Consider the following 23,565-nt stretch of genomic DNA (forward strand, 5'->3'; position numbering starts at 1 on the left):
AGCAAAACGTGCATGCACGTGTACGTATGCACGCAAATCTTATATCAAATTCGATCTCAAAAATCCAGATGAGAAAAAGATTTTCAGATCAGAAAAAAAAATAACAATATTAACGATTTATTTGTTTTCATTGTTGTTCTTTGTTATACTATACTAAAAAAAAATAACAATATTAACGATTTCTTTGTTTTCATTGTTGTTCTTTGCTATACTTCATTTTTGCCATTACCAAGCGATTTCTTTTGCGAGAGGTTCAATTAATTATTATCTATCTTGAATTACCTACCCCGCCATTACGTAATCAGGACAGTTACCCTTCCCAAGCCCCCCCCCTCCTCCCCACGTTTGTTGAATTGTACTTGTGGAACCGTGCCGCGATAATTAATGTCGCATTACGGATGACTCGAGGACTCTCTCTCTCTACTCTCTTCGAAGAGAGACGAGAAACGATTTTTGTGCATTCCTCGCGTCAGCTGCATCCCAGTTCGTTCCATTTTCAAATAATTTTCTGTGAAATACTTTTAAGTACATTTCAGGTTCTATTAAAGTGCTCTTCTTACTATACCTGTATATAGTAAACGATAAATTTTCCAAATGTTAGAAGATATTATATATTAAATACGTTCATTTAATGTTAATCTCTATTATAATAAAATTTATTAATATAAAGTTTGTAAATGAATATTATATTTATATTTAGGATAAGGAAATTAAATTAGATTTTCCTTTTTTTTTTTCTGTATAAATATAATATCGATTGCGTATATAATTCATTTACTTTTTGAGTTCCTTTTTTTTGTTTTTTCATTTTAACGAAAAATCAAATCATCAACGAAAATTGTTTTAATATAACATTCGATCGATCAGTATGTTAAAAATTATTTATCAATTAATCAATCGATCGAAATACTCTCGTTTGAAGTATCGTTTTATTCGAAATATTCGTCGTTTATTATCCGCGTGTTTTCTTTTCGAAGAGCTTCCTCGTCAAACCGTATGCTCGAACGTTTCACTGAAGATAACAGGAAACACTTGACGAGAGGAAACGACGTCGGCATAAATTTAAAAGAGCTTGAGCAATTTTTAGTCTCTCTCTCCCTTTTTTTACAGTTTCTTTTCTTACATTCGACATTTTTCGAGCTATTTCATTCGTCGTAAAAAAAAACAAAAACGGATTTCCATAATATAAATAAAATTTTTCTATACGCGATGTTTATATCGAAAAAATATTATTTAATTTTCAATTAAATAATATTATGATATTAACGTACTTTTAAATTAGGATAATTATAGTAATTTAGAAAAATTTTTGATACTGTATATTTGAACTGTATAAACAATTAGTATTATTTTAAATAATTCGATCAATAACGTCGTTTACATTGGATATTAAAATAAATATGTTATAATACAAAATATTTAAATAAACGATAATAATAATTATTACAAAAAAAAACATAATTACACAAATTGCTATAATATTTTGATTAATATATCTCACGGAGAATATATCAACAATTTATTAGAAATTAGTTCAATATTATATTGCACATAGGATGTATTATACAAGGGTTTGTAAATACACACACATACACACACATATATATAGATAGATAGGTATTTAGGTATACATGTACAGGTATTTGACCTATCGAAACAATCCCTGTCTCAACTAATGATTAACGCGTGCCAATCAGCAATAGCTTAGCATCACGAGGGTTTCGCGGCTTCTCCTTCATGCCATTAGATTGAATCGTTCATTAACGTTCTACGAAACACTCGAATTTCCTTTGGATCAGGATAAACCATTATTATTCGTCTAGCTTGCATTAATTAATTATTTATTATTATTATTTTAATACAAAATATATCATCTTACATATTTTCAATATACATATAAATTATATTACAATATTTTGTATTACATATTTTTTTTTTAGATATTTTATCTAATTTTTTTTTTTATTAGATTAATTTTAAATCAAAATAATACAACACGATCAACGAAACATTGATTTTTCAATGTATACGATGAATAACAACATGTATTGTTTATATTTATATTTATAAGACAATCATATTTACTTTATTTTACAAAAATTATTATTTTATATATATTTGAATATATTATATATAATATATTATATATAATATATTAATTTATATATGTATAATATATAGATTATAATACAAAACTCAAAGATTTTTAAACAATACTTTTACACATGTGTATTATATACGTAAATATAATATATATTTTTATATATTTTTTAGTATATTTTATATATTTATATTTTTTATATATTTTTATATATTTTTATCTATTTTAATACGTAATATATATATTTCTTTTTTGTAGTATCATCTATCAATACTTTGTTTACATTATTTTTTGTTATTTTTCTTTTTCTTCTTTTCTTTATATTCATGGCGCTATCGATATTAGAATCGTTCGCGAGAAAACGCAAGAATAACTCAACGATATTATCGATTGGTGGTAGTGGTATACCGTTGCTACGGTATAAACAGGTATGAAAGACCCGCCACCTCATGGTTGCCTGCTCGCATCACGCATTTATGCCTATGAATAATATAATTTACGTTGAGAGAAGATATACAGAAAATGGTTGAACCGTTAATAACAAATTCACCGAATGACGTGGCTGTTATTTTCATTATATTATATTATTATCCTATTTTCATATAATTTGTTTATTATTCGAATTAAAATTATTGTTTCGACTGTTGTGGTTGTCATTTTCCAAAAAAAAAATGATGTAACTAATTCCCAAACTATTATATTTTATATTTCGTAAAAACGTATGTTATTATTATTATTATTATATTTCAATTATTTTTAAACGATAAGAATGACCGATGAGATTCGAAACAAATTTTATTTAATATTAATAATAGTTTGTACTTCTAGGTTTTCGATGAAATTCGATAAAATTGTTTTGCACGAAATATTTTGAAACGATTTCATTAATCGTATCATTAAGTTCAAGAATAAATTGTTATCGGTATTATATATGTAAGTTGAAGTTTGATAAAATAACAAAAGATGTAATTAATGAACTTGTTAATTACCGGAAAGAATAGGTACATGTGTAATCTCAATAATTATCACGTGAATTGCTTGAAAATTGGTAGAATGAGGGGGAGGGGGAGAGAGAGAGAGAGAGAGATCACTGCTCATTGAAGTTTATGCTCATTTGAATATGGCATCGATGTTATAGTCGTTTGTAGACAGAAACAAGGGGTAGAAAAGGGTGAATAAGAAATAAGCAAAGGTGGGGATGAATGAAACTAAAGAAAGAAACGAGAAAGGTACAAGGTAGGGTAAAAGTTCTCACATTTCTTTTTTTTGTCGAGATTTTGGAAAGCTCCTTTTTCTTTTGCTTTTTTATTTAAAAGTTATATAACTGCGGCCACACGAGAGTGTTCTTGTTTAAAAAGAAATGAAAATATTGCAACGCTCGAAGTATTATTTAAAAAAAAAAAGGAAGATCTTATGTAAGAATTTTATTCCTAACTCATGAAACATTAGTCTTATTTCGAAGATATAGGATAAATAAAAAATAAAAAAAAATAAAAAATACAAGAAAAATGATCCATTTAAGAATTTCATGCTTATACTGCAGTGAAGAGAATAAGAACACGGAAGACGTTTGGCTTAACTTGTAAAAAAAAAAAAGAAAAGAAGAACGGAAGTTCCGATGATGAAGAAATAAAAAAAAAGAAAAGAAGAAGAAGAAGAAGAAAAAAATAATAGCTCACCTCGGGACTTTTGACCCTATTCTGTAGCAAGATAGAAAGAAAGAGAGAGAGAGAGAGAGAGAGATAGAAATAGAAATAGACAGAGATACCGGATTCAACGAAAGAAAAAGAAAGAAAGAAAGAGAGAATGAGAGAATGAGTGAGAAGTAGAAGAAGAGAAAGAGGGATAGAGAAATACAATGAAAAGCTTTCTGTAGCAGATGTACCACTCACGTCTGAAAACCATCCCCAAGGCTTTTGTTGATTTAATAAACGCGAAGCCGCAAGCTCACCGCTTCGACTATCCATTGTCATTCTCTTTCCCTTGCATCACACAAATATATACGAACGTATATGCACTTTTTCTCTCTCTCTCTCTCTTTCTATCTTTATTTTTATCTTCATCTACCTATACGTCTTTCAGTTCGTGCCCTTTTTAGTCTTCTTCCTCTTTCTCTTTCCTTTATTTTTCCTTTTTTACCACTTTCTTCTATTCGTATTTCACATTACTTGCATCGAAATGCGTCGCGTACAAATTGATACGCAGGGATGAAGGGATGAGAAGGGATGCAGGGATGCGAACGATGAAAGGCAATAGCCCTTTGTTTATAGACAAAATATATTCACTGTTTTCCACTGTTGTAGTTTATTCGACAATGTAGATTATTCCTTCCTCTCTCTCTCTATTTTCTTTTTTTATTTTTTCGTTTTTTATTCTTCGTTCAAGTTGTCTTTTTCCTTTTATTATAATAGAAATTGTACATGGGAAAAGAATAGTAGTTTCAATTGAAAGTTATCTTTTGTGTGTGCGTATCTGTGTGTGTTTTTTTTTCTAAACAAACCGGTATATGGATCACAATTTTTTGTTGTTAAATTAAGACATTGTTTTTATTTTCAATGTTATATGTATATAATGTAATATTTTATTTTATTCAATTAAATCCTTTGAATGCTATTTAACGCATACACGTGTTCGTCAATATTAATTCAAATAACGTATATATAATGTTGTGTTTCTTTTTTTATTAAATTAATTATTAATATTATGTAAAAAAAGAAGAAACAAAATTTTGATTAATAATTATAATTGATTATTTATTAGTAATTATAGTTAAATCAATCACAACTAAACTAAACCACACTTTATCTGTACAATACAAACGATAAAAGTAATTAAAAAAAATCTAGAAAATGAACATAATATTTTTTACTTCTGAAAGAGTACAAATGTTTTAGAATGTAAGAAAATTTGTTGAAAAATGAAAAATCATTTGTCATTGATTTTTTTCCTTGTCATCGTCATCTTTTTCCTCTTGTTCTATATTTTATTTTAGTGGCTTTAGCAAAGAGAGAGATAAAGTGAAACAGACAGACAGACAGACAGAGAGAGAGAGAGAGAGAGAGAGAGAGAGAGAAGCTTTGGAAAAAAGCGTTTTTTCTTTCCTTTTCTTTTTTTTTCTCGTAGGAAAAAGGCACGGGCGTGTGTAAAACAGTTTGAAGGAATGAGCTCGGAAGTGTAGGCACTCTGGGTAGGCACTTTTGAATCCGGATGAGAGAGACCCAAGTGCGACCCAAATGTCGTGAAACCGTGTCACCACGAGTGTGATCACGAAAACTCTTTTTAACTTGTCAACCTACGAATGAATTTATGCCATCGCCGTTTTTCCATCCCCCATTTTTCGTTTTTATTTATTTCCTTTTTTTTTGTTTTTTTTTTTTTTATACTCCTATCTAAAAAAAACAAGGAAAATATTTTATTATTTTAATAATTGCCAATAGACATTATATATATGTGTATGTATATATTTTTTTTTGTAAATACGTATACAATGCAAATTTACAGTTAAATTTTTTTAAACGATGACAATACGTTCATTTTGTAATTTGTTAATATTATTATTTAATTTATCTCTTTTTATGTTAACTTTATATTATTTTTTGATATTAAGTAATAATCAGTTGATAACAAATATACAATATATATTATCATTATTATTATAATTTTTTATGATCATTTATTTATTAATAATTATTTATTTCCTATTTTTTTAAATCGTCATTATACTCTTAAACAGGAAAAAAAAGGGTGAAGAAATAAATTAAATCGTACGTTAAAAAGATAAACAAACAAAAATAACAACCACAGTATTATAAATTTATACGAGGTAATTAATCGCGTTCGATCGCATAATTAAGCAGCCAGCTATTGGCAAGCAGTTTAGTATTCCATTTGCGTTATGGTCGTGCACGCGTTTACAACCGATCTTCATAGTTAATGTATCCTTTCTACGAATAAAATTTTGATTAACGGTTAGGATTTACTCGGAAAACGGGTTATTAATTACAATTTAGTTCATGGTCTTCGTTAAATTTTAAATTATTGTCCTGATTTCTTTTCCTATACGTTGTCGTATATTTCACGTTCATGTAATTCACCTTTGTTTTAATCTTTTCAGTGTATTTTTTTTACAATAATCATATATTTTAAATTTAGAATAATATTTATGTGTATATTATTTCATAATTTTTTGGTTTTCTTTTTTTTCCCTTAAAAATAAATAAATTGGATAAATAATAGATGAGAGAAAAATAATAAAAGAAGAAAAAAATAAGATATACAATTCGTAACGAATTTGATTTTGATTATAGAAGTATTCAAGAATTTCCAGATGAAAATCTTTGAAATTATATTTTTGTTCCCTTCCGGAGTAAATAAAAATAGATCATAGTTTCGGTATAAATATAGATCGTGATTCTTCTAAGTCGAGAAGAACTGATTCACGCAAAACTATTATTTTCTTCTTTAGTCAGTGACTCATGTGTTATCTGTTTTAATTTTTAGGATTTCTAAAGTTTATCCGTAAAGATCAACAAACTTTTTTATAGTACGTAAATTTATTAAAAAGTATATATACATAAAAAGCAAATAAGAGATTAAAAGTTTGCCATGTTATTTAATATTGGGATTAATAATGGCGAAATTGACTTGTTGTACTTTTATTTTTTTGTTTTCACGAATAAAACTTCCCTTCGTTATATATTAATTTATTTTTGAAATTAATTTCAAAGCAAATAAAAGGATTGAAGGTCCCTTGTTTAATTTATTATATTGAAAATGTTTAAAACGGACGTTTGCAATAAACAGTCAATATACTGAAATAAAGTTTATAACATTTGTTAATAACTAAATTACTAATTGCAAGATACAATATTGTATCCTCTTATCTTCGTTTGTTTTTCGTTTTTTTTTTCTTTCCTCTTTTTCTTTTTTTTTTTTTTCTTTTTCTTTACAATTAAGTTTTATAATTTTAACTGCGAAAAAATTTACGCGAGGGAGTTTTAATAAGCGTGTTCTCTGTTTAAAACTCCCCGGCCAAGTTTCGAACGATAATTCGAAGTAATTTGTAAGTTCGTTATAAGTTAGTTAACAAAAAAGAAAAGTATGTTGACTAATCTACCCATACACACGCATGAATACTTCATTGCACATTACTCGTAACATTCTTTTGTGTATTTTATCATAAAATTTTCATCAATTTCTTCAAGAGAGTTATTTAACAACGAATTTATATTGTTAAAATATAAATGTAATTTATTATATTATGTTAAAAGTAATATTATACTTATAGTATATACTGGGTGTTCAGTAAAACTAGTATCAAGTTTATACTACGTTAAAAAATATTATTTCTTTTCGTTTTTTCTAATCCAATCGAAAGATAAAAGTCAGAATAGATTATCGTAGGGTTCGCAAGTTTGATCTGTCAAGCCAATCTATTTTTAAAACACACAGATTTTCAAAGAGAAGACGGAGTTCCAGTTAACCTAGAATTCACATCTGTTAGCGATACTAACGGAAATCAAGTCGATTATCGTTTTCTGAATCTGGCAATAGTTCTTCTCGTTGCAATGGAAACTGGCACGTTGCCGAATTACGTCGAATTCAACATCCAACCTCATTCATCTTTTTTCTCTCTCTTTCCCTTGCATTTCAACATGTAGAGAATTCGTTTTCTTTGTCTTTCTTATCTGGTTGCATCGTTCTATATTCTTTCATTTCGTTCATTGGCTTTCTAACCTATGTAACATACATATATAATATATATATTATATTCAACGTATATATTTTGGGTATTTTATATAGATTGACCGAAAAATGTATACAATGATCGTATTACTAGATATATTTCTAATAAAACATATATATTTATCTATATTTAGTTATTTTTTCATGATTTATCTTGACGGTAAATCGGGTCTGTGATATGTCGGTAAAACAGATTCCTCGTACAAAATGGCGGCGCTCGTAACTTCAAATCATAAAATGCTGCAATTTCTAATTATTTTTTTTATACGAAATACAAAAACAAAATATTTTATAGAATTATTAATGATACAATTAAATATAATAAGTAAATATAAATTAGTTTAATAAATATAGATTGTGTGTGTGCATTTCGTTTTGAGAAGACAGAGATGTATCTTAACGAGTATGTGTGTGTGTTGTAGATATATATAAATGATTTTAAAATAATTACTTTATATTTTACATTTAAGAAATTGAATTATTTTATATCCAATTAATTCGAAGATAAGTAAATAATAATTATCAAGGAGTAACCAAAATGCGAAGAGAATAAAATAAATAAAATAAATCTATATGTACACTATATAGAATCTTAAAATATATTTATATTCTTTTGACAGATAGAAAAAGCAAAAAATAAATAAAAATAATAAAATAAAAAGAGAGTAGGGGTAGGAGAGAGGAAGGAAAGCGGATGGGAGAAGGTTTTGGAATAACAGGAGAAATCGCGCATTAAGCTTTCGTTGCTCTCAACGATCTCGACTCCTAAATCTCTTTTATCTCTCTCTTTCTTCCTTTTTTTCTCCCTCCCCCTCTCTCTCTCTTTCTCTCGTTTCTTTTTTTTTCACTGTGAACCTTAATGTCCAAATCGATATTCATTTTAAAGCGGCTTGGGTAGTCCAAACCTGGAAATACTTTTCGAGTGGAAAAGAGAGAGAAATTTTGCCAACGATTTGAATTTTCGTTTCGTTGCTCGGCCGGTCGAGTTGAGAAAAAGAGAAATAAAAATAGTAATTAAAAAAAATATATATATATATATATAAATGTCAATAAATCTTCCCGCAGAAACGTTTTTTCCTTATTAGATTTACTTTTTTGTTTTATATATTATATATATATGTATTTTTTTCTTCTCATCTTTTTTTACTTTGAAATATAAGAGATGGGACAAAATTTGTATAATACGGTAATAAAAGTAGAAAAAAGAAACGAGAAAGAGAGAGAGAGAGAGAAATGAAATCTCATGTAGGAAATATATTACACGGAAAAAAACATACGGTAATACGGTTATATACTCGTATTTATAACGCGTCAAAAATTTTACGATTATTATTTTTTTCTTGTTCTTTTTACGATAGTGTTTACCCAATCGAAAAATTCTTTATAAAAAAGAGTAAATCTTATACGCGATTTAATTGTATATATTAAAACAATGATTTATATTATTATACAAAACAAATCGTATGATCAGTAATGATAAAACAAAACAAAAAATAAAATATATGTGTAAAACACACAAGAGTAATGATGTTACCGTGAAAGTGAGTATAATATATCAAGTCTTTTGATAGAAAAACATCGTATGTAAAGACCGTATACGTTATACAGGAAGACATCTTTCATCTAGGTCTTTGACTATAAATCGTGTTGTAATAAAGTACACCGAGATTTCCTTTCGAACAGAGAACTCCAACGAAGACCATTCTATCTCGCACTTTACCGCTTGACGTTCATATATATATATATATACTTACCTATATATAAATATCGGTGTATATATGTATACGTATATAGGAATGTATGTATAAAATATACAATGTGGCTTGCACGAATTTACGGAGTGTCAATCGAACGATGTGCAATATTTCTTTTACTTTCTTTACTTCTTTTTCTCTCTCTCTCTCTCTCTTTCGTTCGCGTATTTTATCGTGGACGTTGTCCAATGGAAGAGAAGAAAAGAAAAATTGAAACGAATTTATGTTTTACGATCACCGTTTGTTACCATACAAGCGTTTATGCATGTATATATTTATCGTGTATGTATAATATATTTACTTCTTGATCATTGGGGTTTCATTTTTGTTCAATATTTTTAATAATTTATTAAAGATAATAATTTTAATTGAGATTTGAATAAGAATGTTTCTCCATGGATTTTAATTGTTATTTTTTCATAATAGTAATAAGATTTCAATCATATTTTTTAACTTATTTTTTTCCAATTGTGTGATTCACATCTATGAATAGTTTTTAATAATGGTATTGATTAGGTTTGTTGAATTCCTTTTTGATTGTATTTAATTTTTATATTATCTGAAAAATTGATTAATTATAGTATTACTCGGATTATATATACTTCATACACATTTGTTTTCAATATTTAAAACATCGTAATAAAAAGTAGAACGAGTGAGCGGTATATTGGAACAGTATTTTAATATGAGTTTTCTTCAGACTTATATAGTCTTAGTTTCTGAAATGTTTTTAATAACGATATCAGCAAAATAGATGAAATTTGAATAACACTATTCTAAAACTGTACCCTTAGTTTCTACACTACTTGAATAATATTTTAATAAATGCAGTAGAAAATGAAACACACACACGCACACACACAAATGCCTAAATACACGTACACATACTACAGTATTAGAACAGAAATTTGAATGTGAACTTTAATACAGTACAGCATTACATTTAATATCTAAATTATATTATGAAAAATAAAAATATTATAAGAGTGGAAAAGAATTTGAGAAAATAATAATTTTTTTTTTTTTCCAACTTTTCTGTACTTTCTATATTATTTCGAATATTTTAATAAAGATAATACGGTAGGTAGGGGGGGGGGGAGTAGGATAGAGATCGAGGATAATAGAAAAGGAATTTGAATAAGAACTTTTGCAGGTGCCTCGTAACACTTCGGAACTTTTCGGGAACTCTTCGGAACTTCATTCGAACTCTTCATAATTTAATGATGCTGAAATATGCAAAGAATCTATTCACTTCTCGACTCCTTCTCTTATATTTAGTATTATTTAAAAAAAAAAAAAAAAAAAATAATAATAATAACTTTTCTTTTTCCATATTCTTTTCGTTTAAATAAATATTCCGATAATATTAAAAAGCAATTATCTTTTTATTCAAAAACTTGTTCTCTCGTACGAATAGATAGAGAAAGAGAGAGATTTTATAATTACGTATTTAAAAAAAAATATAATAATAATAAAAATAATATAATAATAATAAACACATCAATATAATATAATAATAAAAATATAATAATAATAATAAACTTTATTTGAAAATACTTCTTAAAACAAAAAAAAATAAAAAACTACGATTAAATCGTAATAATTATAAATATTACTTTCACAATTTTTCCCCCTCTCTCTCTCTTTCTCTTATATATTAATAATAAATATACCAGTGATTAGTAGTACGATATAGAAACACAAAAAAACGTGACAGTGATGCGAGTAAAGAAGAAAAATAAAGAGAAAAACAAAGAGACGGAGGAAAAAAAGGAAAAAAAAGGTCGAAGAGGTAGGAGTGAAATAAGGGTGGGTTAGGGGTGGGGTAGGGGGTGGGTATATTCTCGCACGAGCCGCGAAAAGCGAAACGTTTTATAACGCTACATTAAACGGCAATCTTCTTGCTCGTTGCATCCTCTTCTCGTTGCATTCTCTTCTGGTTTGCTACTCGTAGACCACCACCGTGTTCGAGATAGCACAAGTTGCTTGTTTGCACGTGTCTGTGTGCGTGTGCATGTCCATGTACTCTTGTTCTCGAGTGTAAGTATATTGGTGTTAGAAAACGGGACGAGCACATCGATAAAACTTTTAATTGCTCTTACCTTCTTCTTCTTATTATTATTCTTCTTCTTCTTTTTACATGAAAAAAAAAAGAAAAAAAAATAGATTGGAAGATTCATCGAGTTGAAAATCGTAAGATATGACATCACATGATGAAAAACTTATCCTTTCGACGAGAACAAGATCTGTTCTGTGAGATGTATTTTTCTTTTTTTTTTTTACTTGAAATTATATAATATATTATTAAAAAGATGATCGTGTAACCTTATTCAAATCCTCTCGAATGAATAATTATTCAGAGAACGTAATAAAAAGAAATAACGTGTCGTTCGATATGATCATAATCAATTCTTTCTTGTTCTTTTTTTTTTTTGAGGTTATACTTCTTTTGGCGCATTTGGGAAAATGTAATGGGGAGTGATTTTGTTCCGAACGTCTGGAAAAACGACACCATGAAGTTTGTCAAGTATTTACGACGCGCGGCAAAGCGATTTCAAGTATACGGCATGAAGTTGTCTTCTCTTCTTCTTCCCCCTCTTTTTTTCTCAAGCGGGTCACCCATCCAAATACTAATCGTACTCAGCGCTGTTTTACTTAAACGATCGAAGCGAGAACTAAAGCTGTAACTAACTAAGAAGTAATTCGATATATCTCTCTTATATTTAGTGTGGACTGATATCTATTATATATTTTTTATTCTTTCTTATATATATATGTATAATAATAATTATTTTTTTTTTTGAAGTTATTTTTGAGGTTATTGAGGTTATGTTCGTTTTGGTACGGCAAAGAAGTATAACTTCTTACGTGCGTACATAAGTACACACACCAGTTTTTTATATATATATCACACATTTTTTTCCCCATCACATTATTTGTATCCCCATTAAATAGTTTATTTTTCGTATAGACAAATTTTAACTACATTGGAGTTATGGTATTCTTCTACTCGCGGTTGGTGGTGTGTTTTCACGTTGTTGACACATGTCTCTCGTTCCTGGCCATCTCGTTACGTGTAAACATTTTTAATCTGGAAAAATCCGTCGACCGGTAGAGATAGAGAGGAGGGGGAGGGGGAAGAGAGAGAGAGGGAAAGATTCATCCTGCTGCTGTGTAAGCTATTACGAATATGCATACATATATTTCAGCTTGAAAGAGGAGTTGAATTATGAGGAAAGAAAAAATGAATATAGACGAAAAAGAAGAAAAAATATAAATGAGGGAAAAATGGACGGATAGGGGGGGGGGGAAACAAAGAAGAAAAGAATCGAGAAAAAGTCGCGCGAAGAATTTATCAAATTTTTTTTTCGTCAACATACCACACAACGTAGAGAAAGAGAGAGAGAGAGAGAGAGAAAAAATATATTTTAAAATATTTTTTAAACGAAATATTCCACTTTTCTTTTGTTTCTTTTTTTTTATGCTTACTCTCCTACTACTTACGTTAATACGTCGTAGTAAATTATTATTAAAACTTACTGTATCAATTTAACGTGTATCGAAGTTACAATTATTTAATTGTTAATCGAAATATTGTTACTTATCGTTAATAAGAAAAATTGACGAAATTTTTGTCGCGATCGTAGAAGGATCAATTTAAGAATCTTTTAAATTCATTTCCCCCACCACTACGACTACCAACCCCTACCACCAGCTTCCCCCTCCACACTTTAATCTTTTTTTACTTATGGTCCAGTTCCTTTTCTGACTGTTACTACTTCAATCCGTCTCGAGACGACGACTTGAGAGGGTTCGAAACAAACGAAAGTAATGCAACCGCGGCTCTGAAAATGGGGTTGGAGGGTTGCAGAGAGTTACCCTTTACGAGTTCTGAAAGAAATAGCTATTAAGTGGAAACTGGCCCCTTCTTTTTCTTATTCCCTTTTTATCTTCCCCTCTTTTCCTTTTTTCTTTATTCTTCTATATATATATATACATCTTCTTCTTCTTCTTCTTTTTCTTTTCCTGCTTACCACTTCAAAAAGTAAGAAGTTAAATTATTGAACCACTTTGCATAATTCATCCCTCGTTTTATAGGCACAACCCACATTATTCGATACGGGGGCCAATCTTTTATCTTCGCATTTCTTTTTTTCTTTTTCTTATTCTTTTTCTTTTTCATATGTGTTTTTTCAAAGAGTAAGATAAAATTAAGTAGAACATCTTGTATATTAAAAATGATTTTAAAATACAATTATACACTTCGTTACAAATAATACATTTATTTAAAAAATACATTTATACAATTTCGTTACAAATAATACATTTATTTAAAAAATATATTTATACAATTACGTTACAAATTGTTTACTATTAATATATTGGTCAATTTTATATAATTATTCGTACATTTAAATAAATAAAACAAAAAAAAAATTAACTAATTTTATTTTTTAATAATATAAGAATAAAAAAAAATATAATAGAGATATATATATGGAAAAGGAAATGAAAGAAAAAGAAAATGATTAAATCACTCGTGATTATTTAATTTCAAGTAAGGGTATACTTTGGAATTAGAGTTAACGGAGCTAGCTATTAAATTCATCGCTTTTACAAGTACTTCGTTACAGCGTTCCTCCCCCTCCCTCCTTCCCCTATTGAAACCATCGATCGATTATCGACGTGTCGTATTTTCCCCCTCCTCCTCCTCCTGTCCCCCTTCCCCACCATTCGTTGTCACGAACGAATGGAATTTAAGAACGGAATATTTTACTCGGGGATGTGAAATTTCCCTACTGTTAATACCGCAAGAAGATTCTTTTCGTTTTAAAGTGTATGTGTGTGTATGTGTATGTGTATATGTGTATATGTATTCGTTAATGAATATTAATAAGATATATCAATTTAAAAAACGTTAATTTGCGAGTTTGCAATACCCCGACATGAAATAATCTAATAATAATAATAATAATTAATTAATTAATGACATCCTGTATTCTTTCTGTTAAATCGTTTCATTATTATTGTTTTTAATTTTATTTTATTTTTTTTTTTGTAATAAAATTGAGTAAATCTTGGTCGAATCTAATACAATAATTAATTAATTATTATGTTTTCCACCTGCTATATTATCGTTTTATTATTATTATTATTATTATTATTATTATATTATTCTGTGTTACTTTTTTTATTTTTCTTTTTATAGAGCAATCTCGAATACGGGATAAATAAAATCGATAAGGACCTGTCCGTTCGTTGCACGATGAGTTAATGCAAGTACGAATCTTATCGTAATTAAAACCAGGAGTTATCGAAATTAAATTTAAACATGGTTGTGTTTGCTTCTTTCTCTATCTCTCTCTATTTCTCTCTCTCTCTCTCTGTTTCTCTTTTTAGTTTAATATTTTATTTTATACGTGGGCAAATATTTCAATACTTATATACGTTTGTATGTACATGTATATACAATGTATGTTTAGATTTGTATGTATATATTTATTCATCTATATATGTGTGTACATATAAGACATTACGTTGTATGTGAGTTTATTCGTTAACGTATGGAAGAAACTTTTTAGCTAAAACCATTTCATTTGCACTGATATTATTGATCATTGGAAAATTACAACCGTGTAGTTTATTGTAAAAAGAATTATTATTGTCTGGATGAGGTAGAAACGAATAATAGAGAGAGAGAGAGAGAGATAGAGAGGGGGAGGGGTAGGTGGTGGGGAGGGGGAGGGAGGATAACAGGGTGCGAACGAACGAACGATCGATATATCGGCGGTTGGATAAATCAGAAATATGTATCCAGGTCGTTTTAATCGCATTTGTTTCACTATATTTCCCCCCTCCCCCTCCCCCTCGCCCCTCTTTCCCTTCACCTTTCCCTTGTGTCTACCTGTTCCTCAGCAAATGCAGTCAACTAGCACCAATTTTATCTCTTTGTCTCTCTCTCTCTCTCTCTCTCACACACCTTTTCACTCGTAGTAAAAATTTAGCGAGAAGTTCATGCGCGTGTGCACCATGATGCACGGGATTGTTCGTTCAGCTGCAAAAATAAAAGAAGGGAAAAATAAAATTAAAAAAAAAAAAATGAAAAAAAAAAAGAAACAAAATGAAAAGGGTTTTATGAAACGAATACGAGTTATACCTTAACCTACGCGTTCATAAATTGCACGAGGTTTCCGAATAAAACCTACCGAAAGAATTTTCATATAGTGTTTTTTCTTTTTGTTTATCTTTAAATAAGATAGACAATGACATGTATACACATGTATATTATTATATTTACGTAAAAAAATATTTGGAAATGGCTTTGTAAATAACGTGTTAATAATATTATAATTTGTTTCTTTCTTAATATTTATAATTATAGAATTTTTAATATTTTAATATATTCGTAAATAATAAATGTATAATATTGTAATTATTATTAATGAATAATGTATATATTATATATCATTAATATTTTTAATATAATAATTCGTAAGGTATAGATTGTAAAAGTATGAAGAATCACCGATTTATGTAACTTGACCATCATTCATCAACTCGAAAAGAAACTCACGTTGGTTTTCAGGAATTCCTCGTTAAATTAATGCGGTCGAGTTCCTTATTTTTTCTTTTTTTTCTTTTTTTTTTTTTTTCTTTTTCCTTTTTTTTTTTGAAACCACGCACTCTCATAAATCCGAGGATAATCGTCCGTGACAACGTTAGGATAGATAAAAGTGCAATTTTGCGGGAACGAACATTTAACGTTTTACCGTCCGATATCATGAAACTGCAGTTATAGTATAAATTCTAACATAAAAACTAACTCCTATTAATTTCCATTGAATTTTTCTATATTGCAATTAAAAATTCAATTGGTCGCTTAAATAATCGTCCCGTTTTACTTTTTTTTCTCACCTCTCTATTACGAAATTACACGATTATAGCAAATCGAACTGACTGAGTAAAACAAAACTCTTTTTTTTTCATCTTTATCTCGTATTACAATTATAATAAAAACAAGCAACACTTTAAAGAAATCAACACTCTCATATTCATTCGCACATTTTATTCGCATTTAATTTCTTTTTATCTTTCAATTAAAATCTGGTGGTCACGTAATATAACCACCACCTACCGAATCAGATCGCTAATTTCTATATTATTATAATTATTATTATTATTTTCAATTTAACTTTTCTTTTTAAAAAGATGATACAACAACAACAACAATCAACACATACTCTAGAGAAATCAACACACTCATATTCATTCGTAAATTTTATTCGCATTTTTTATTTTATTTTTATCTTCCAATGAAAATCTGGCGATCAAGTAATTAACCTATCGAATCATATCCCCTCCAAAATCTTTATCATCATCATTATTATTATTATTTTTAATTTAGTTTTATTTTTGAAAAAACATGATAGTATTATTCCAGCGAGTTTTGTCGATGTAGTGAGATCGTTAACGAGGGAGAGACCACCAAACAAGAAGCAAAGCGCGTGATTAGGAATGCAGATTACCGGCTCGCGGAGTTACACGTTAAGGGGGTGGGTGTAACAGCAAGGAAGGGAGACATCTCGAATGACGACGTTTCCTCGCGTATCCCTCAGGATCCACGGTAATAATGGCAATGAATTGTTGATGATGTTGCGCTAGTCTGTATTTATGTACCGCAACTCCCTAGCGTTGACATATTCTCTATTTCTCTTTCTCTCTCTCTCTCTTACACACAAACATACGTATACATACATACATATATATAGACACACACGAACAACCAATCTTTCTTTCTCTCTCTTCATGAGTTTCTCTCTCATTCTCATTTTCAACATCCCATTCCTTTTACCAACCCTTTTCCATTTATCTTTCTCGTATACACACATACACACACGCATACATACACATATATAAAGCAATGGTAAATTCGTAATATCCCGATTAAACATTGGTTCCAAAATAAAATGATTTAACACAATCATTCTTTTTTATCATTTTTATTTGTATTTTTATTATATATTTTATATTTTTGAAGTTATACTTCTTTTGGCGCGTTGGGGAAAATGTAATGGGGAGTTGATTTTGTTCCGAGCGTCTGGAAAAACGACACCATGAAGTTTGTCGAGTATTTACGACGCGCGGCAAAGCGATTTCAAGTATACGGCATGAAGTTGTCTTCTCTTCTTCTTCCCCCCTTTTTTTCTCAAGCGGGTCACCCATTCAAATACTAATCGTACTCAGCGCTGCTTTACTTAAACGATCGAAGCGAGAACTAATGCTGTAACCGCGCCATGTCTGTTGACGCGTGAAGTAATTCGATATATCTCTCTTATATAATATTTAGTGTGGACTGATATCTATATTTGATATTTTTCTTTTTCTTTTTTTTATTCTTTCTTATATATATAATAATAATTATTTTTTTCTTTTAAGTTACTTTTTTTCTTTGAAGTTTCTTTTTGAGGTTATTTTTGAGATTATTGAGGTTATATTCGTTTTGGTACGGCAAATATGTATAACTTCTTACGTGCGTACATAAGTACACACGCCAGTTTTTTTTATCATTTTTATTTATATTTTTATTATATATTTCATTTCTTTTTTTTTTAATAATATATTCTTGCTTTCTATCATTTTATCTATATGGTGTCACGGCCGACAGTTAAAATGTCTGTAAACCAGTTCCCCGTCGGTCGCAACAAACCCTCTTTCAAATATGCAACGAATATGCAACGAATAACCAACGTGTTCTCATTACAACGAATTCATATCGAAAATTCATGGGTTGAAACTCGAATGGGTTGTCCGGTGTTCGAGTGCTCGCAAACTACAACACCACCCACATCCATCCCCTTTTCGGAAAAAGTCATACGAATTTGTTCTTTTTTAATTTTTTCTTTTTTACATTACGATTTCGATCAGTAGGGAAAAATGTTAAACGAACGATGATACGATCTCGCGTGTGAAGAAAAGAAGAAAAAAAAAGTTACGAAGATGAAATTTCCTCTCGTACTTTTTTTCTTTCTTTCTTTGTTTTTATTTGAAAATAATTTTCACGATAAAATTACTAAAGAAGAATTAACGAAATTTTTATACGAATACGTAATTTAAGAAGTTCTATTGTTAATTTAATAAATTGTATATAAATGTTATCGTACAAAAAGATAATTTATGCATGAAATGTGATCCTTTTGTTAATAGATTTATTGTTCTCGCAACACATTTTGATCGAGTAAAATGAATAAATGTTCTCTTTCTCTCTCTCTCTCTCTCTCTTTTTTCACCTATCGTTCTCACAATTAAGATAGATTGTTGAATAGATTTGACACGAATTGAAATGAATTCTATTAATGAATTGTTATACATCTCAGCGTGTATGGTATCGAATTTCCGTTTTTATGGTGACGAAAGGTTTCGTTTAATGGTTCGATAAAATTGAATGAATCGTTTTATCTATGTATCAATCGATCCTATATATCTATCTATTACTTTTTCTTTCTTTTTTTAATCCTTTTACTCGTCGTAGCATTTGTCGAATCATACAATGGGTATACTTGCGTTGGTGTATTAATTTTACGCTCGTACTACTTACGTAATTACTCAACACAAATAAGATGAACTCGTTGATAATATTCGTCACATAAATCTTCTACAAAATTTTATATATTTATAATTAATATTAATATAATTAAGAAATTAAAAAATACTTATTTTAAAATTATAATATACATGTATTTCGATTAATTAACAATTATTTAAGGTATATTTAATACAGTATTGTACATTACTAATATTTTGTATTATTTTAACGTTCCTGCGTGCAGTGATGACTTCGAAGGTAAAATTTTCGTCTAATAGAATATCAAATCGAAATTATTTAACATTAAAAAATATGTTAATAGATATATATTGTTCATACTCTTAACACTAAACATACCATAACGGGTCAAATGACCCATTTTGAACTTTCGCATTGAAAATGCAAATATAATTTCATTGCGTTTGCACATTTGACTTCATGACTTTTTCTAAGTAATTAATGTACAGTTACAGAAACTTTTTTTTTTTTTTTCTTTTGTTTATTCTGAGTAATCATTGTTGTATACCGATATCTACCACAACGGGTCATTTGACCCGGAGAGAATTTTTTTGTTTTATGAGATCATCGAGTCATATTTGTAGTCACTAAGTTGCACATTCTTCCAAAGACTGTTGCGTAAAGTAGTTCAACGAAAATAGCTCAGAATAATTTCAAGAAAATATCAAATTTTAGATTGAAAATAGCTTTTTAGTGTAAGAAAAAGTGGCAAAAATTGAAAGTCTTGGTAAGTACCTAGCTTATATTTATTTTGATAGCTATAGTAATACAGGTAATTTTTTACCCAGAAAAATGTCGAAGCAAACAAGACAGTACAAGTTCTTAGAAGATATAAATAATATTGGCGAAGAGTTTTCAGAAATTAGTGAAGATGAATTTTCTGAAAATGAAGATATATTAGTTGCAAATAAAAATGAGTTTGATTCTACAGATACTGACGATGAAGAGGAAAATATTGTGAATGTATGTAGTGGCCGAAAAAGAATAAGATTACTCTCAAGTTCGGAAGAAAGTGAAGTAGAAATAAATGAACAAAATGTTGCGAATGATGGATCTGTTTGGCAACAAATGCATGTAGGTGGCACACCTGGAAGAGCACCACTTATAACATTTTTAGGCAAGAAGTAGGCCCAACAGGATATGCAAAACGTCATATAATGAAAGGAAAGTTAGTACTGCATTTTCATTGATAATTGACCACCGTATTATGAACCATATAAGAACATTCACAATAGAAGAAGCAAAGAGAGTGTTAGGTTCCGATTGGAGTTTATCTAAAAAAAAATTAGATGCATTTATTGCAATTTTATATGCTCGAGCTGCATATGGAGCAAATAATTTGAATATTTCCTTTTTGTGCAATAACATATGGGGGCCTAAATTTTTTTCTGAAACTATGAGCAGAAATAATTTTACCGAAATTCTTAGATTTATTCGTTTTGATAAAAAAAGTCAGCGAAGCCAACGTTTGAAAACAGATAAATTCGCTATGGTATCTGCAATTTGGAATATTTTCATTGAGAACAGCCAAAACTGTTACAAACCAGGTGAAAATATTACTATAGACGAACAGCTATTTCCGACTAAAGTAAGATGTAGATTTACGCAATACATGCCTAACAAGCCGGATAAATTTGGAATCAAATTTTGGTTAGCATCGGACGTCGATAGCAAATACGTCATAAATGCACTTCCATATCTTGGAAAAGATGAATATAGGCCCTCTTCAGTACCACTCTCTGAATATGTTGTACTCAAACTCATTGAGCCATTTACGGGTTGCGGAAGAACTGTGACCACAGACAACTTCTTCACAAGCAAATCCCTAGCAACACAACTCCTAGCCAAAAAAACTACGTTAGTTGGAACTATTCGGTCAAATAAAAGAGAATTACCACTAATTGCGAAGCAAAAGAAAGATGATATGGAACGATTTTCATCAATAATTTTTACAACAGATAATTGTACTCTTACAATCTATAAAAGTAAGCCAACAAAAAAAGTACTTTTACTTAGTTCTAAACATAAATTCGTTAAAGTAGAAAACAATGATAAACGTTTACCTGAAACTGTTTCATATTACAATAAAACCAAATTTGGTGTAGACATGACCGATCAAATGGCGAGAAAATTTACTACAAAATCTAAGTCTTGCAGATGGCCTCTCCAAGTTTTTTTCAATATCCTTGATTTAGCTGGCATAAATGCCTGGATTTTGTACAAGCAAACGACAGGAGAAAATATCTCGAGACAAGATTTTTTACTCAAGCTAGCAGAAGAACTTGGCGCCGATTTTCGAGAAGCCCGTGAACAACCAAAACAAGGAACAAATACGAAAGGATCGTTGCCTAAGTCTACTACAGATGCTTATAAACGTATGAGATGTCAAATAGGATACTGTAAAGAAAATAAAACCAACAAAATTTGCTCTAAATGTAAAAAATATGTTTGCGGAAAATGTACAATGGCCAGACTTATATGTAAAAAATGCGATGAACTATGAATTAAAAATTTTTATTTTTTGCTTTTGTAATAGAAATGCTCAACATACTACTTTGTTTAATTATAATAAATTTAATTTATGTTTTTATTTCCTTCCTAACATCCATATTTCATACATTCAAGCATGAAACATAAAGTCGGGTCATTTGACCCGCTATGGTAGAGATAGGTATACATTAAGTCTTGGTATGATTAGTGTTAAACAATCTTAAATATAAGTGGAGAGTGCATTAGAGTATTAAAATAATTATTAATTAATCGAAAAAAAATGAATATTTTAATTTAGAAACACCGAGTATAAGTTCGATGCACCGTTTTATTCGAAATCCACCGTTAGACCGGCTTTTTTATTCTCTGTGAAAGTTCTTTTATTCAATATTGTTTATATGACTTTTCGAAGGTTGCATATGTATAACATACATAATACTCGAAATCAATAAAATTTCCTTTTATGGAAAGTCATATAAACAACATTGAATAAAAGTACTTTTACAGAGGACTAACGACTCAGTCTATTGTTTGATTTCGAAGAAGAAGGTACATCAAAAGGTAAATTAACGTTTTTAGATTACAATACACACTTTTTCGATTAATTAACAATCATTTAAGGTATATCTAATGCAGTATTGTACATTACTAATATTTTGTATTATTTTAACGTAGCTGTGTCCAGTGATAACTTTGAATTGAAAAAAAATGAATGCACTACTCCAAATCGAGAGATAGAAAATGTTTTCTCGTTTTATAATTTTTTATTAATTTTCTTTTAACATAGTATTCAAATATTGAAGTCATATTTTTAAATCTCGAAATAAATATATTAATTTGTTTTCTCAAAAAAAAAAAAAAAAGGATATATAAAGTGTGTTCGGTTTTACACGTCACTGTATATACGCGTATGTATGTATGTATGTTTATGTGTATCTATACTATGATACATACTCGTTGTTTCCGTTGCTTCCATTAAATCGTGATTTTATTAGCGAGACTTTACTAGAAAAGAGATAAAATATTGCTAGAACGAGTTTCGTTAAACTACCAACGTTGAACTCGTTTTTCGTCCTACATTTTGCACGACTTGACTACATATTCTTTCTCCCTTCCCCTTCCCCTTCTTCTTCCCCTCCTTCATGTTTTCTCTTTTCCTCCTTTGGTATTCTAAATCAACTTGGTTTTTTTTTTTTATATATATATATATATCTCCTCGCAGTTTTGATTTACGTTGCCACTATTGTTGCAAAGCACGCGAGTGCCGTTTATTAAAACGTTGCTTTTACGATTTCTTTATTTCTTCCTTCTCCTTTTATATTTCTCTCGGAGTTTCATATCTAACAAATGTCCTCCTATTATGGTTTTTTATTTTTCTTTTCTTTCTTTTCTCCTACAATTTAAGTTTATTTTAAGGTTAATGTATTGTTACACTATGCAGTATGATAATAATTGATTAATCGAAGATAGAAAATAAAAGTATATTGAAATATCATTGTATTTTTTTATTTTTTGTTTATTTCAACGGTTCAATTTTTAATTTTATTATATGAAAATTTGTAATATGTGTTATTTAAAAAAAAAAACTGGTGTGTGTACTTATGTACGCACGTAAGAAGTTATACTTCTTTGCCGTACGAAAATGAATATAACCTCAATAACCTCAAAAATAACTTCAAAAAATAACTTAAAAAAAAAATAATTATTATTATATATATATAAGAAAGAATAAAAAAAAGAAAAAGAAAATATCAAAATATAGATATCAGTCCACACTAAATATAAGAGAGAGATATATCGAATTACTTCACGCGTCAACAGTCATGGCGCGTTTACAGCATTAGTTCTCGCTTCGATCGTTTAAGTAAAGCAGC

General features: G+C 29.0%; 2 protein-coding genes across 2 annotated transcripts; both read left to right on the forward strand.

Annotated features, from left to right (window-relative positions):
* Positions 1–19,993: 19,993 nt before the first annotated feature.
* LOC122524994 lies at positions 19,994–20,329 on the forward strand. The gene has a single exon (XM_043647525.1). It carries the CDS (start codon positions 19,994–19,996, stop codon positions 20,327–20,329), a length of 336 nt encoding a protein of 111 aa, XP_043503460.1.
* A 268-nt stretch (positions 20,330–20,597) lies between these two features.
* LOC122524995 (piggyBac transposable element-derived protein 4-like) lies at positions 20,598–21,881 on the forward strand. Its single transcript, XM_043647526.1, has 2 exons — positions 20,598–21,186; positions 21,307–21,881. The coding sequence occupies exons 1-2, from the start codon at positions 20,598–20,600 to the stop codon at positions 21,702–21,704; spliced, it is 987 nt and encodes a 328-aa protein (XP_043503461.1). The 3' UTR covers positions 21,705–21,881.
* Positions 21,882–23,565: the final 1,684 nt, after the last annotated feature.

This window comes from Polistes fuscatus, unplaced genomic scaffold, assembly GCF_010416935.1.
Source record: "Polistes fuscatus isolate 324 unplaced genomic scaffold, CU_Pfus_HIC Scaffold8, whole genome shotgun sequence".
NCBI classification, from domain to species: Eukaryota; Metazoa; Arthropoda; class Insecta; order Hymenoptera; family Vespidae; genus Polistes; species Polistes fuscatus.

Excerpts from the sequence above, each read along its gene's own strand:
- LOC122524994 (XM_043647525.1), top strand. The coding sequence starts at position 19,994 with ATGTCGAAGCAAACAAGACAGTACAAGTTCTTAGAAGATATAAATAAT.
- LOC122524995 (XM_043647526.1), top strand. The coding sequence starts at position 20,598 with ATGAGCAGAAATAATTTTACCGAAATTCTTAGATTTATTCGTTTTGAT. Across the intron at positions 21,187-21,306 it reads TACTCTTACAATCTATAAAA|ACATGACCGATCAAATGGCG; the intron begins GTAAGCCAACAA and ends AATTTGGTGTAG.